Source organism: Triturus cristatus, chromosome 5_2 (genome assembly GCF_964204655.1).
Source record: "Triturus cristatus chromosome 5_2, aTriCri1.1, whole genome shotgun sequence".
In the NCBI taxonomy this organism is placed as follows: domain Eukaryota; kingdom Metazoa; phylum Chordata; class Amphibia; order Caudata; family Salamandridae; genus Triturus; species Triturus cristatus.
Window position 1 is genome coordinate 804,344,862 of NC_140588.1, and position 17,060 is coordinate 804,361,921.

The 17,060-nt window shown below is 42.7% G+C and overlaps 1 protein-coding gene across 2 annotated transcripts in view; it reads right to left on the reverse strand.

Moving 5' to 3' along the window:
• ARHGEF6 (Rac/Cdc42 guanine nucleotide exchange factor 6) overlaps positions 1-17,060 on the reverse strand; it is a 712,936-nt gene that overhangs the window by 261,050 nt on the left and 434,826 nt on the right. For both annotated transcript variants that reach the window (XM_085607964.1, XM_085607965.1), the window contains exon 14: positions 9,328-9,406. In XM_085607964.1, the coding sequence (XP_085464090.1) occupies positions 9,328-9,406 (79 nt within the window). The remainder of the gene's footprint in view (positions 1-9,327; positions 9,407-17,060) is intronic.

Genomic DNA, 17,060 nt, shown 5'->3' on the forward strand with positions numbered 1-17,060 from the left:
CTTTGTTAATACAATTTTATATACTGAACCATCACTCGCCCTCGTGCCAAATCCAACCAGTATGTGTGTGTGCTTGAGGAATAGATGGCTGTGCAGTAATCTTTGTCTGTTTTGTCTCTCTGCCAAGCTGTACATTTAATTTAAGAATAACCTAACAACTGTAGTTTTTGTCGTAAACTAAATACCCATGGGAGTGCATGGTGATGTCTCTCTTGTGGATCCCAACAAGTTATCTTACCCACAATGTCCTGCAAACCTCAAAATGTGACTATGACATTTTCCTTGCATTATTGTGCCCATATTTTCACACAGCGGAGAATAACAACAAATTTCCAACCCCTCAGCATTCCCCCAGGTCTCCCGATAAAAATGGTACCTCACTTGCGTGGGTGTGTCAAGGACCCGCGACAGGCAAAGGCTCAAAATCTATTGAGGCAACATCAAAATTACCTATCACAAACCAACCTGGTTTTGCATGGGGGTCCCATGAGTTTTTGGCCCGGGGCTCGGCAGCCATCTAGGGAAACCTACCTAACCCACACATTTCTGAAAACTAGACACCCGGGGGCTTCCAGGGAGGTATGGCTTGCATGGCTCCCCCAATGTTTCCTTACCCAGAATGCCCTGCAAACCTCCATTTTAGCTGAAAAAAATCACCCTTTTCACACATTTTTGTGTGGGAAAGTTGTGGCATCACTGGGCTCACACAAATTTCCCACCACCCAGCGTTCCCCCAATAAAAATGGTGCCTCACTTGTGTGGGAGGCCAAAGTACCCGCGACAGGGAAGGGCCCAAAACATTTCTTGATAGGCAATGTGATGCTGGGAACGAAAGTGCCATGGGGCCATAATATTGATTCGGAGCTGCATGAACACTTACATACAATGATTAATGTGGAGAACTATAGATTTCTGGCCATAAATCTCTGTAACTGTATGTAACATAAGAGAAGAAATAATCCCCTGTGTCAGCTATTAGAGGTATGTGATCATGAGAAGAGCCTTTCAATATTGTTGACATCCGTTTCAATAAGTTGAAATCTGGACTTACTTTTATGTTGAATATGTACCTATATATATTTCTTGCTGAACTGCATGGTATGAATTGTATAACCTATGCACTGCACTTTAACATTCATCATTAGCCAAGTACTGTACTCATACTCGTCCACACAGCTGAATGTAGATACAATCTAAAAGCCATATTTCACTTTGGCACAGGTCACTTCATGTTAATATGTGTCATCTTATTAAGTATGAAAAATAAATAGCATACATCATCTCGCTATGACCAGACTAAAGGAGGCAGGGGAGCCCCCCAAAAGTAAAGAAAAACTCGGATGGATATTATGAACACCACAATAAATCTGCACTTTAGCACGTCACATTTTTATAAATAGGGTATATTATCGAATACTAAGCTGTACTTTAGCACGTGTCACTTTACCAAGACTAGTGAACAAATGGAAAGTAACTTTAAGATATATATATGCACCTCAACATATATTATTCAATGATGCTTAAGGCAGAGTGAGCCCCTAATACAGAGAAATATTTGGATTGGTGTTAGGAACACCATGAAACATTTTTGCACTTGAGCATACACCACTTTTTTATGTTCCAATCGATAGACAAATACAACTTAAACTGCACTTCCGAGCGTCACCTTAAAATGTTCAGACAAATGAACGCAGAGGTTATTCATTAATGAATGTAACAAGATTAAATTAGGACACAGGGCACACTCTGAAACATAGAGGACGTATGAAATAAGGAAAACACTATCACCTACGGGTTCAGAGAATGAGCACGAATTGGAGTGCACAAGATACACAATGCCGGGGAGAGTGCAATATGTGTTTGAATACGATGATATGTGAAACTTTATGTCATTGGTTACCTATATGGAGAAGATTGGTAACCTATATGGAGAAGAGTACTGAAAACATTCAGTGGATAAGGTTTATATGGGTGATGAGATTGAACACATTCTTGGGAATGTGTAGCGCATGTAAATGAGCAGATGCAATGTAATATATTGGCTCAGTACGTGAGCTATTAGATTGGTAATGGATGCATTATATGTAGCAGAACAAGTATAATAATTGGGCATATCACAAAGCACTGCATAATCAGGTGACGAGGATCTATGATGAAATCAATGATAATATGAACAGAGTTTTAAAAATAGCGATATGCCTAGGAACGTGATATGTTGCACTTGTAACTTGAATGAAATGAAACATAATATAATAACATTAGAAAAGAGGAAAGGAAAGTAAAAAAAGAAAAAAAGAAGAAAATGTTGATAGAGCCGGGAATGCCATAAATGGTACATGAATGAGGTTTAGTGTGGCAACCATTTATGTAAAATGTGATTATGCTTATTGTTGACGAATAGTAAAAGACGGAGTGCACTTCGTTATGGTGGCGAGTAAGAGTCACTCACTTTTATTGGTCAGCATTCCAGTGCTCAACTAGGCTATGAAATGGAGCTAGGACAATTTATAAAACAGCATTATACGCCATGTCGATTATATAGGCCCATTAAAAGGCAACACGCCGAAACAAGTTAGTCGTGGATTATATTTTTTTGTATTTCTTTGCACTTCTTTTACGGAGTTATTGTTCTATTTTTTAAACTGAATAAATTTACACGCACGGAAGAAGGCAGCTGTAGAGTTTTTTTAGTTGCTTGATGCCACCGTACTGCAAGACTGCACATCAACCACATATACCCAATACTTACATTTAAAACGTAGTCCATGACCACCCGAAAAAAAACCACCTTTCACACACATACATATATATATTGAAAAACCCCCCCACCCGCGCATTTTCGTCACCAAAGGTGATTAAAGGACAAACGGGATAGAATGTTATATTACAGTTTAGAATTGTTCCCGTTTTGACCTGTGTCATACCGGAGTGGTGCCTTCATCAATGCGCTGATGGGATATCAAGTCAGTAGGGAAACCAACAGACTTTTGGAGCGATCAACGGTCACGCAGAACAGCGTTTAAATTATAAGAGCAAGCAATGGCAACAACAAGGAACATTAAACGCGCCGAAGCAGCAGACAAGATGTTTGACAATGCAGAGACTGTGGAGACAGCCGATAAAAGACCGTCAACCAGCAAGGACATACCTACATCGAGTAAACGACAATTATGGGATCAATTGTGGAAGGCGTTAAAAACGGAGCAGAACAAATGGTGGGAAGCCACTACCCTACAAAAATACATTGATGTGGGTAGAATACCCAGAGGGTTACGTATTTTCATCACGCCTACTTTTAATGACCCTGACCCTGAATTAGTGAATGACTGGGCGAGCAATAACCATAACTGCTCAACCAATATGTTAATATTATTGGTTAAACACGCCAAAAAGGATTGTGAAAGGCTGGCAGACATCATTGATGAGCTAACTGAAAAGATCAAAGCGCTCTGTGAACAAGATGAATTCAAGAAAGAAATGGACAAAATAGAAAGAAATTTGGAAAAAATTGAGGACGACATTAAAGTAAAAAAACAGAGAAAGTTTCAAAGAGATTTGGTGGATCACCAAAAAGGACAAATCCTAACCTTTGCAAAAAAATACGACCTACTTCGAAAAAATCCCCCCGTGGAAATGCCAATAGTTGAGAACACGAATAGAGGAACCAGTCTACAAGAAGAACTAACAGATACTGAACCCCAAACAGACGGAAGTCTCGCCAGCAGCAGCGAAGTTTCTAACATTTCCAATTTCGAAGGAGTAAAAACAAGCATTTTAACAGAATTCAACATGATGGCCAAGGGGAGACAAACCAACAACAAACAAGGAAACGTACGAGGTCGTGGAAGAGGAGGCAGAGGTGCAAGAGGAGGAAACAAGCCAACACGGAAAGACAATAAGAGCCCAGTGGGAAGTCGTACAAGGGGCCAAAGCAAGACGAAGTGATGGATAAGAAAACAGTAATCAACTTATCGGACAGAGTGCTCAGTGATTTTGAAGTGGAACTACTTGCCCTTGGACTCACCTTTTGTCCGTCTAATGACTTTAATTACACGCAAAGCCGAAGAGATCTTTTCCATTTCACTAGGAAATTGCGTATAAAAAAATGGTTTGCTACCAAGGTTGAAACTAAAGTAGAAAGCAGCAAAGATAATCCAAGCACAGGGAGTATTAATGATGCCGAGTTACTTCATACAGCTAATGTGTTGGCGGGTTTAGCAGCAAGTAACGACAATCCTTTTTCTGATTTTGAAAATGAAAATGTCATCCTTAATTTGAATGCCAGAAATCCTTTTAAACCAAAGTCCATTTTTTTACCTCAAATTAAAAACGAGGCGATTGAGGTATTCGAAAGAGGGGTAACACAGGAGTTAATGAAACTTTCAAAGAAAAAATGGCATGGGTGGAGAAATGTTACAGTAGCACAAAGGGATGCTATTGACAGTTTGAAAAATGATAACTCTATAGTTATCAAAAAAATCAGACAAAGGGGGAAATGTGGTTGTTCAATCACGAAAAAAATACATAGAAGAAGGCTTGCAACAACTCGCAGATAGCGAAAAGTATCAAAGAAGCAATAAGATGGAGTACGAACATTCTATTAGACTGTTTCAAGCAAACTTAGAGAAATGGAAGAAGGATGGGGTATTAGAGAAAAATGAGTATGATTTTTTGATGTGCAAACATCCAAGGTTACCAGCTCTATACCTATTACCTAAGATTCATAAAAATCCAACAGACCCCCCTGGAAGACCGATTGTTTCTTCCAGAGGTAGCTGTATGGAAAATACTTCCAAATACGTTGATTTTTTCCTGCAACCTTTTGTCACCAAGCTTCCATCATACATAAAGGACACAGGTCATTTTTTGAAAGTCATTGAGAATCTGGAGTGGAAAAAAGAATTTTCACTCCTAGCTTTGGATGTTGCAAGTCTCTACACATGTATACCACATGAGTTGGGACTTGCAGCATGCAAATACTACCTCAATGAAAGATCAATCTCATATCTCAGACACACCGAGATGCTCGTTGAAATGATGTCTTCTTGTCTAACACAAAACTTTTTCATTTTTGATGGCAAAATCTATAAACAATCTCTCGGTACTTCAATGGGGACTTGCTTTGCTCCTTGCTTTGCGGGTCTCTATTTGGGGTACTGGGAGGAAAAGGTCGTTAAAGAACATGATGTTTTCAAAGAAAAAGTAGTAAAGTGGGTACAGTACATAGATGACATCCTTTGCATTTGGAATGGCAGTGAAACCGAAGCAAATTTGTTTGTGGAGAGCCTCAACAACAATATTTTCAACCTTCAGTTCACAAGCCAATGGTCACGAACTACCATTGAGTTTCTTGATCTCTCCCTTACCATCCAAAATGACAACTTAACAAGCTGCCTATTTAGGAAGAAAACAGCTGGGAATAGCCTCCTGCATGCCCGTAGCTGTCATCCAAAACCTCTGTTAGACAGTATCCCACTAGGAGAACTCTTGCGGGCTAAGCGTAACTGCAGCTCACCTGAGGATTATGGAAGGGAAGAAGAAGTGATGATTTTGAGATTTTTAGAAAGAGGATATTCTACAACGGTCATTAACAAAGCAAAGGCAGAAGTGGCTAGAAGATCAAGAGAATCATTACTAACTGATAAAGAAAAGAACGATGAAGAGACAGAGAAAATAAGGTTTATTACCACCTACAACAATCAGGCCATACATTTTCGTAAAAGCCTTAAAACCTTTTGGCCAGTGTTACATACTGACAGTGACCTTTCAAAAAGTGTGGAAATGTTTCCACAAGTCACGTATAGAAAGGCAAGATCATTGAAGGATACATTGTGCAGAGCCATTGAACCCACGCATACCAACATTTTAGGGGTACAAGGTTTTTATCCATGCAGAAAATGCAAGGCCTGTAAACACAGTAAAAACTGTAAGGAATGCATTCTTTCTCCAAACAATAAGCCCTACAAAATTTTGAAGCATACATCATGTAACACAGATTTTGCGGTTTATGCTTTGTTCTGTCCTTGTAAAAAAACTTACATCGGTAGTACTATACATAAAGCAAAAATCAGAATTCTGGAACACCTTCGCGCCATAAAACATGGCGATAAACAATACCCTGTTGCCCACCACTTCTTGAGTCACCACAGTCAGAACAGTGACTTACTCAGTTTCTGTGTTCTTGACTCAATAAAGATTAAACAAAGAGGGGGCAACAGGGTTCGAGACCTTAGACGATTAGAGTCTAAACTTATAATTCAATATGGAACATTGGCCCCCATTGGTCACAATTGTGATGAAGAGTTAGCGGTGCATTTGGGGTGAGAAAAATATTCAGATGTTCCCATTAGTTCTCCACAGTCAGACATTGTCGAAACGAGAGTCAGCAGCTACATTACAAAAGTAATTGCCAAAAATGTTTTTAATATTTTCCATTAAGTGTAAAGCTTCAGGGATTGTGGTCTCAGTGATTCCCTTCGATCAAATTGTTGATTGATTTATTTGCTTTTTCTTGTAGATGCAAACTTTGATCTATTCTGGTGACGTATGGAAGATTGAGTTTCTTGTTTAAAGCCCACTGGGGCAAGAAGTAATGACTGGAGATGCATTTATTCATGGTGGCATTTATCTGCTTACATGCTGAGTAGAATTTTTATTCGTTGCAGAATTTTTATTCGTTGCAAAATTGTGATTATTGTCATTTAATATCAATGCCCACATGGGCTTCAATGTTTAATGTTGACTACCATGTTTAAAGAAACAACATGAATTGTAACTGATTTTAAAGGTGTACGTTTAACCGTTATAATCCAATTGAATGAGAACTGCCATATATTCTGTTTATAATGCATTCAGTTTATATTATAATTTTTTTGCTCACTTCCATACAAAACAATTTGTTTGCGAGCAAATCATGTTAAAGTTGCATTGAAGAAAAAAACGGCCTCGTGTAACAGCGAGAAGCCTCGAAGTCTGTTTTCTTTGTTTATCAAATGGAATCACATGACTATTTATTTCACTTCCTGGTGAACTTTCACTTTACTCGTGATCAAGGGAGTGTTTTCCCGAAACGCGTAGAGTAAGTTGTTTTTGCCTTTTGCTCTAAATTAAAAAGACCGTATATTGAAGCTCATTTGTGTCCGTTGCTGTTGGGGATTCAAGGAAGGAGGAATCACAACGTTGTTGGAAAATATATATATATATATATATATATATGTATATATATATATATATATATATATATATACCCATGCTTAATACTAACCTAATACTTACATTTTGTTGTAGTTGCATGCCTGGTAAAGGCATATGTGTTATAAAAATCCTGCGTGGTACTGCCACTCGCGTTGTAAAGGTAATGAGTGGTATTGGCCGCGTCGTAATGGTTGTTTCTCCTTTGGTGGTCATATTCTAAGAACCATACCTGCTCCCATTACCATAAACACAGCTCATAATCTACATGCCAGCAAACTGAGCAAAAGTTCAGCCCTGTTTGTTACTGAATTATTATTAGAGATGAGTGTATCTGAGAACACTAGCAATGGAGCCACAGGTCACTGATTATCAGAAAACATAATGGAGCACCACTGAAAGTGTGGATGTACCAGCCTGTTACCAGTCATCGTCCCACATGGCAGCCCCCCACATTGCCTACATTTCTGTCTGCATGGTGGCATGTACCTTGCTTCTGGTATCCACTGATCTACACCTCCTACAGTTCCTGATTTTCCCTTCTGTGTGTGAGTCTCAGAGAGTACTCACCCCAGAACAACCAGTGGCAACAAAGCTTTGGGGGGCTTGAGGGCATAGGGCTGACAATGGCATCAATGTGACACCCCAGTACATAACTGGTGTATGAGGGACCACAAGCACTTCAGCCAGCCAGCATTCCTGCACCCCGATGAAATGATTAAAGGAAATGGAGAGATGTCAATCCTGCTGCTTCTCAGTCTTAAAATAGAGAGACCTTTTTGCTCTGCTGCCCGAATCAGATCTATTAAATTTACGTTTTTTATAAGCGCAAACAAGACCAAAGGGCATCAGAGCGCTTTACACAGCGACTAATGATGTTACAGGAAGTCCGAATGGAGGAGAAAGAAAGATGAACTACAACAGGCAGCATCAGAGGAGTTAATTTCCAAGCCACGTTAAAATATAAGTAGCTATTATGCATTTGTTGACCCCTTTTAAAGAGATCAGAGTTTCATGAGGATGGAAGCAGTGAATAGAATAAGGAAAAGAGTTGTATGTCAGTTCTGTTTTTTCCTGCCATTTTTCTGGCAGGGTATACTTGGAGGAGTGTCAGAGAAGGGATGAGGAGGAGGATTCAGAGCATCAGGAAGAAAGAAGAAGCCAGTCTGGCTGATAATTGGACAGAACAAGAAGTGCAGTTGAGTGGAAGGCTAAATGCAACCACAGAAACTCACAGGATATCAGAATTGCAAACTAGACCTGAGCAGAGAAAGTATGCAGGACTCAGTAATAAGATAAATGAGATTATCACATAGTAGTGAGAACACATATTGTGCAAGGATAAAAGCTGGGGCTAAACAACTTTTAAACTTGAGAATTAATGTATAACTGCAGCCCTGGGTCCGATGAAAGACTTTCAGATAGGGTATGATGAGCATCAGAAACCCACATCTACTCAGATCTGTATGAAGCCATAGGCCCATGTAGCCACTTTTGGCTTTCACCTGGGTCGGACTGAGACGGTAATTAGGTCTGGGCACCAAAATGAAAGTACCACTTAGTGAACTAGATAGCTACAAAGGGGATCATGTTTAAGAATTGTGAAAGTGTTGAACTTGTAAAGACATGCTGCATAAATGTTTTGCAAGTATGGTAGACTGCTTGGATTTGAAATTTCTGCAGGCAATGTTTGTTTTAATATCAGGGAAATCAACAATAAAAACCAGCCCAGCAGACCATCAAACAAGTCCACAAACAGCCAAAAGACTGGCCCACACACAGATCTGTCAGACCCACCCATCAGGCTTTGCCTGATTGCCCGATAGGCCAGCCCGACCCTGGCTTTCACAGTACTGGATGTTTATATGGTCATCTTCTTTTGACATTAAATGTTAGTTCATGCCACTTACACTTTGTAAAGTGTTTACGAAATCAACATTCACATTCACTTGTACCATTCGCAGAATACCTTTCACAGAGAAATTTATCACAAGGATAACATTGTTCCTATAGGAGATTGCACTACCACAACAACATAATTTCTGGAGACGCTATGGGTAAATTAAAAGGGTAAGATGTACTGCTTTCATGCATCTCAAATCCTTTAAAACACATGTAAAAAATAACTGTGCTCACCTGTGATCTCAAATGAAAATTCACCCATCTCATGTTCCTCTAACTTTGTTACAGTCATTCCAGTTATCGGCAATTTGCCCTAAAGAAAAGAAATATGTATCACAGTAAAAATAGCATTCATATATCTTATGCAACTTGTAATTGTTTCTCCCCGTACAGCCTCTGAATATCATAAATGGAAAAATTAAAAAGATCATTTTGTAATACAAATAAGTGTAAGAATAATTTTCCATCTGTTGATAACAGTATCTCTAAAGAGCATCCTGAGTCTTCATAAGGGGAATGCTAGCTACTTGGAGAAATGAGCCAATAGAGGTTGCAAAGTGAAGTTGTAGGAAAGTGCCCCTTTTTGCATAGTTGCCCCCCACTTTTTGCCTAATGTTGATGCACTTTGACTGAGCCCTGGGTTCCTGCCAACCAGGTACCCAGGGCCTATGTTCTTTCCCTAAAACTGTACTTTGTACTCCCAAATTGGCACCTTCTTGGCAACATGTAAGTTCCTTATAAAAGGTACCATAGGTACCAAGGGCCCTCTGACCAGCCAGGGGAGGCCTCTGAGGGCTGCAGCACATATTGTTCCACCTTTAGAGGCCCTGTACCCTAACACACACACTGCCATTGCAGGCTGCATGTTTTGGGGCAGAGAACAGTGAAAAGTCGACATGGCACACATCCATGCCTACAGTCACTGCCTCTCGGATAGGTAAGCCACCCATGTAGCTGGGTGCACTATAGCATTGGTGAGGGTACAGTGGCATGAGCCCTGTACCCCTACAGTAAATAAGTCTATTCTTGGGCATTGTAAGTACCTTACAGCCATAAAGAGAATATGGTCTAGGGAGTTTGTCAATACAAATTCCACAGCTCCACAATGGCTTTAATGAAAACTGGAAAGTTTGATATCTAAATTCTCAGCACATTAAACCCACACAGATGTCAGTGTGGGATTTAATTAAAAAAGCGCTCAGAGGGCATCTTAGGGATTCCCCTTGAAAAACGACCTGACTCTAGTGTCTTGGCTGACTGGCTGTTTGTCAGCTGCCACCCCCACACATGTTTCTGGACCCATGGGTCGAGAGCCTCCCGCTCTTGGGGTCCTGAAACAAAGCACATCCTGGGCGGATTTGCCAAGACTCCTCCCCCACGGTGTACAGTGTCCACGAAGGAGAAGCGTCAAAGACCTGCCGCCTTTGTGAACTGCACCAGCATTTTGCTGTTCCCAGCAACTGGCCCCCACCGGTTCTGAACCCCACTTTGGGCAGGAGAATCGGCGGGAAAATCAGGATAGGAGGAGAGGTGAGCCCACCTTTGTCAACCCTACCGTTTAGGTGGGGGAGGCGAGGCGAAGCACAACTCTCAGTCCCCATCATGAAGATGGGGGGACCCTGCCAACCAGAGTGAGGCTTATGACCCCCTCCCACTGGAGGGTGGCATAATAGGGATACCCACTCAATAAAGAGACCCATTGGTCCCAAGCTTTACCTATCTGAAACGCAGCTAAATTTAGTATTTAGGGGCAACCCTTAAACTTGCCTCCTCAGGCAAGAAGAAGGACCGAAGAACCGTGCTGAAGGAAGAAGAGGAGGACACCTACTTACTTGGCCTCAGCCCTGCCGGCCTGTCCCAACCTAGACCTGCTCCAGCAAAATCCTGGTGTCTTGCAGCCAGGAGCCCCCCAGAACCCAGAGGACCTGCCCTACCTTCCCCAACCAGACTTTGTCTCCAGGAGCACCGGATTTGCGCGGCACCCCGTTACCTGTGTTGTTGCTCGGTAGGCTTTAATTACAGCCTCCAAGCACTATTTTGTTTAATGGTTTTCCCTCCCTGCTTGGGGCCACGTTTTTTCGCAGGGCTTCATTTTGCCGCGCCTTTCCTTTATTTGTGGCGCCGAACGCGGGCCACATTTGTTTTTCTATTTTTTTTTACTTTTGGTTGTAAAAGTGCCCCATGTGGTGCTTTCTTGTTAATTGCGGCCAAACCCCTTTCTTTAGACGAGCCATGTCTAAGGAAAGGGGCACGGCTGCCATTAAAGTGAAATTGCTGCACGGGGCAATTTTGCAAACAGCAATTTGCAATGCAATAGGTCCTGCATTTTTGGGAGTTTAGTAAATGCAAGTCCTATTGCATTGCAAATGCTTGTTCTTTATTTTAATGAGGAAGGGCTGACACCACTTTTTTCTCCACTCCCTCCTTTGTCTCAACACCATCTCCACTTCTCACTTCGCCCAATCCCCCCTCCTAATTTTAAGCCCCTGTTGTTATTTTATTTGCTGAATTCCATCCTCCTCTTTGCCTCTGCCCACTCGCTCACTTAGCTTTATCTATCTGCTGCCGATCCTTTTATTTTAATCCCCTCCTCATCCTCCTCTTTACATCTTTTTTGCTGTGCTATACTTGCACTCTCTCTTCTTCTTTCTTATCTCCTTCTCCCAGTACTTGGTTGTATACATAAAATGCAGAATACCACAACCGAGATATCTTTTTTAAACTCCAAACAAAATATATATGTATATATATATATTTATATATATATATATATATTCACTTAAAAAACCATAGGTTTCACACATGTTATAGTTAGCTGGACATTTCACTCGTAAAAAAACAATGAAATTCCCCCGTTATAGTTAGTGCAGGCAACTATAACTCACGCGACCGCAATCCTCTGCTGATGACGTCAGATATTACATCACTGTATTTAGACACTTATTTACCCATGTCTTCTTCCATTAATCTTTAGCTATACATATATTACAAATATTTTTTTTTCATAAAGACACATATCAATGTCAATGTCAATGTCAAGGTACTTATAGAGCGCACTGTCACCAGACGGCCACCTTGCGGTGTCGCCTTTTGCGGTTTCCTGGCGCTGATACTCATACCGCTGTGGAACCCCTCCTGGCTTTCCCTGTGAAGTGTCCACTCCTGGGCACCCCCAGGGTGAAGCCAGGCATCCTTAGCGCTGTTGGGGCCGGTGTGGAGGCTAAGCAAGCTATTGCCCAGAGTTGCAGCGTGGGGCCCGTGATTAGAATAGGCACCGAGGCGAGAATAGACAGGTCCGAGGAAATTGAGCCCGAGCCCCGCCGAGGCGGGAATCGAACCCTGGTCCCTGGCCAGAACTCTGCTTCAGGGTCTGCCGCTCTAACCATTGAGCCACACTCCTCCATATGTCATCAGTGATGTAATATCTGACGTCATCAGTAGAGGATTGCCTGCACTAACTATAACGCACCGAGCACACACGGTTCGGTGCGCGCGCGGTGCGCGCACCTCGCGATTTAAAAAAAAAAGAAAATGTGTTTTTTTCTCCCTTGGGGGTCCTTCTGTGACCCCCTGACCAAGGCTAGGTGGTCAGGAACTGTCCACTCTGCCCCCTTTTCACGTTCTCCACCTTTTTTTTTCACCCCCTCAGACTGCGAGAGACAAAATGGCGGCCGACACTTCCTGGTTTCGACCGATTCGAATGTTTACCGACATCTAACAACCAATCAGAATTGCGCTCGCGCACGGCAGGGTGCGCACGGTGCGCGCGTATAGATATTGATATGCTTTTAAATGCTATTTTCTCATGAAATACTGAACAGATTTACACCAGACCTGCAAAAGGCACTTCCTTGACCTTATGGCTACCTCTCTGCCAAATTTCACGTAATTTTGTTCAGCCGTTCGGGCTGCAGCTGCGACTAAAGGTCCTATGGAAAAATGCATGGGGAAAACGCGTTTTGGGACCCCCCCTTTTTCTCGGCCCCCACTTGACGAATCACCCCGAGACTTTCAGGGTAGGAGCTGAACGGAGCGCCCCATTTGTTTTGAAAAATTCGCGAGGATTTGTCAACCGGCGCCAAAGTTATTCAAAATAGAATTTTGAGATTTCCTATGGAAACTAGGTTGTAACTATAACTATCTACTGGCGACCGCCAGTAGATAATATATATATATATATATATATATATAGTTTGGAGTTTAAAAAAGATATCTCGGTTGTGGTATTCTGCCTTATATATATATATATTTTTCGTAAACATCAGGGTCTGGCGGCGCGCAGGAAGCAGAGGAGGAACTGGGCGAGAGGGACGCCTATGTAGGGGGGGCTAGCCTCGCCCCCCTAACGGCCCGCCTCCACCTGCACACTCATTGGGAGATCTCCTCCCTGGGCGCGGCCTCGCGCGCGAGGCAGAAGAAGTGGGAGGGGGAAGGCTGCGACGGGCGGCCACTAGAAAGCTGCCCTGCTGATGTCCCACTGCGTGGGACGCGGGCAGCGGCATAGTGACCACACCGTCATCCGCTTCATTCAACACGCATGCACAGACGTCACCCAAGGATTACGCTGACACTTTCATTGTGGGTGAAGAACTGCTGCAGGTTTATTTCATACAACATAAGTATGACGATAAATGGGTTATCTTACAGGCGATCCAGGGCAAGCAGCCCCTCGCTGCTCCGCCCGCCTGGTGAGCCAGCACGCACGGTGGGTCGATGCCCGGCAGTGCGGCACATATTTATTTTCAGATCATCCACTGGGTCACGTGATCTGTCTCCTACTCCTGCCCCTTCTGACAGGGGCGGAGCGTGTTGTGGCACACCCCCGGTTGGTCAGGCCCCCCAACCGCCCGAAGGACTAACGGGGCGCCGTCGCGGTCTTCCCAGAACCCCCTTCGGCTCCTGGACCTTGGCTCGGGCACCCTTACTGTGCCGGACAGGGGTACCCTTACTGTACCGCCTGTCGCAGAGGTACCCTTACTGTACCCGTCTGCCTCCAGATCGCCCTGTAACTCCGCCACAGCTCTGGGGAGGCTACCGTCGCTGCCAGAGCCCCCCTTCCCTCCATAGGTGTTACTGATGTCCTTTGCTTGCTAGCGCCTCTTGCACGTCCAGCAGGAACATGTCCATCCCTACCCTGCAGCAGTTCTTCACCCACAATGAAAGTGTCAGTGTAATCCTTGGGTGACGTCTGTGCATGCGTATTGAATGAAGCGGATGACGGTGTGGTCACTAAGCCGGTTAGCTGTCTGCAAATAAACGGATACAACTTTGGGACTCCAGCAATCTAGATTCCACCAGCAGTGTGTTTGAAGTTTGGTAATTCCACACTACTCTACAGTCATCAAAACTGATACTGCGCCCAAGTGCTGTAAATAACAGATGCTACTAGTAGCCAAATTATGAAACTCACATTTCTGACTTTTGAAGAATGGCACGCTAAGTCTAGCTGGCTACTTTTCAAACTCATGACTTGCTCATCACTGCATTTGTCAGCAGCGAGCATTTAATTCACTGAGCCGTCTTGCCGGTCAAATAGTGCGTTATGGTGTTACGCTAATGACAGTGGTAGTTCAGCAATCTTTAGCTGTCAACTATCCTTCATTTATCCACGAAACTATGATTAAATCATAATCATGAATGAATGAAGTGTGGGGGCCTATTTTAGGAACACGTACGTGGTGTATATTTTCTGTATAACAGGATGTTTCTAAGTTCTGACATGAAGGCAAATAAGGGGAAAAGCCCTAATAAATAGGTGTAATATGAGAACCAAGACTGAAGTGAAATGCTGCTTGTGTCAAGCCCAGTAACTTTCTCTCTATGGCACAATGTATTGAGTAGTCACTCCGAGAACCTGAGTTCAATCTCCCCTTAAAGTAATGTGCATTGTGTGTTGGGTTCCAGCCTAGTTTTCTTACCACCTAATTGCTACCAGTGATTAGTCTGATTTCAAGTCATCTTTGCAAAAAAAAAACAAGAACAGATGAGTAAGGCAAAAAAGTGATTATCGGGGAGCACACCATTTGGTCACATGGGGAAGCTGGGATTAAAATCCATGTTTCCTGGTTCCACTGTTATCAGCTTGCTAACTAGTCCACAACTAGGATGTGATAGATTTGATGGCAAGGGAAAGCCCTACCTAAGTAAATTACTCTGTGTTGGGGTCATGTCCAGATTCTTAATACAGTTTACTATCATCATATTTCTAAAAATTGGGAAAGTTAGGATTATGTGTCAAGTCTCCTAGAGCCCTGTCTTAAACATACCAATTGGACTGCAAACCTCCCAAACTCCAAAACCTCCTTAAATACTGTATTCTCGAGTGTCTCTCACCAACTCACAGTAAAAATCCTAGCAGACCTGCAACCCTCAAAATACTTCAACGACTCACTACCCCCAAACTTCTTCAATGAGATCAAACTATTGATTCTCCTGCTTTGGACCAAGATCGTTAATGCCACTCTACTTCAAGGAACAATTCCTGACTTCCTAAAATCTGGGCAGGTCACCTATATCCTAGAAAAACACAACTGCTGATCACACGGACCTAAATAACTTCCGCCTTATCTCCGACATTCTAACTCTGGTGAAGCTCCTTGAAAAATGCGTACACTTCCAACTCTGTAACCACATGGATCAATTCCGCCTCTTGGACCTTATCCAATTTGGCTTCCGCCCGGGGCACAGCAAGGAATCGGTACTTACACATATAGTGAACGATGCACTAAAGATGTTAGCTCCAAATGAATCATGCATCCTCATCCTCATTTACCTATCTTCAGCATTATACAGGACTACATACTAGACCTATTGGACATAGGATGAGACTCTCAGGGACCGTCCTAAACTGGTTCACCTCGTTTCTCCAAAACAGAACTAAACAAAATCAAGGTTAATCAGTCTCTATCTAAGTCCGCGCATGTCACCTTATGGGTCTTACAGGGTTCCTCCCTCTCACCCACTCTCTTTAAGTGGCTTGTTCATGGAGCCGCTAACCTCAATTCTGAGCTCATCCAACATCCATTATCACATGTATGCCGATGACACCCAATTATACCTGAAAGTCTCCTCCCCGTAAGATATCAAAGTCCTCAACTTAACCCTACAGAAAACCCAAAACTGGCTGACATGCAACCACCTCAAACTAAACACTCTCAAAACTGAATTCTCCTAATCGCCCCACCCAAAAAGGCCCCCCTCATTAATGTATGGATGAAACATCTAACGACCTTCATCTGCTTGCCTCAGGTCATTGATTCAGTGAGATGACTAGGAATAACCCTTGATACGGGCCTTAACATACAGAAGCACATTATTGGTGCTACCAAAGGAGCGAACCTCCGAATGAACATCTTAAGAAAGCTAAAACCATTCCTACCTCCTAAGCACTTCAACTCTGCCTTCCAAACCCAATGATTTCCAGGCTGGACTTAAGAAGCGCTACACTAAGCAGCTTGCTCAAATCCTCAACTGCTCCGTTTAGGGCTTCACTTAACACTGTTGCAAGGTTCATCACTGGATCAAAAAGAAACAACCATATCACCCCTGATTTGAAATACCTTAACTGGCTCTCCTTCGAAGCAAGAATTTAGATGAAAATCGCATGCATGACCCACAAAGCACTACACTTTAATACCCCAAGTTACCTTGCTCAGAAGCTTGAACTTTCTGATTCTTTAGAAGCTCCAGCACTTGACTGCAGAAACCACATAGATTCTGTAAAAAGAAAACCTACAAGAGAGCCTTCTCTGGCATCGCGGCGAGAATTTGGAACTCCCTACCCCTGAAACCAGACTGAACCCTGCAACAGCATCCTTCAAGAAAAAAATTAAACTACTTCTCATGAACACATTTGTACCCCAGATAGCTGGAACTCTCCGCCCAAAGTTTTCAGGACTTACCTACTTCCCTCATGATGGTGGCTCGCTTAGTTAAAAGAACTGCTGTGAACTATCCATTCTATCATT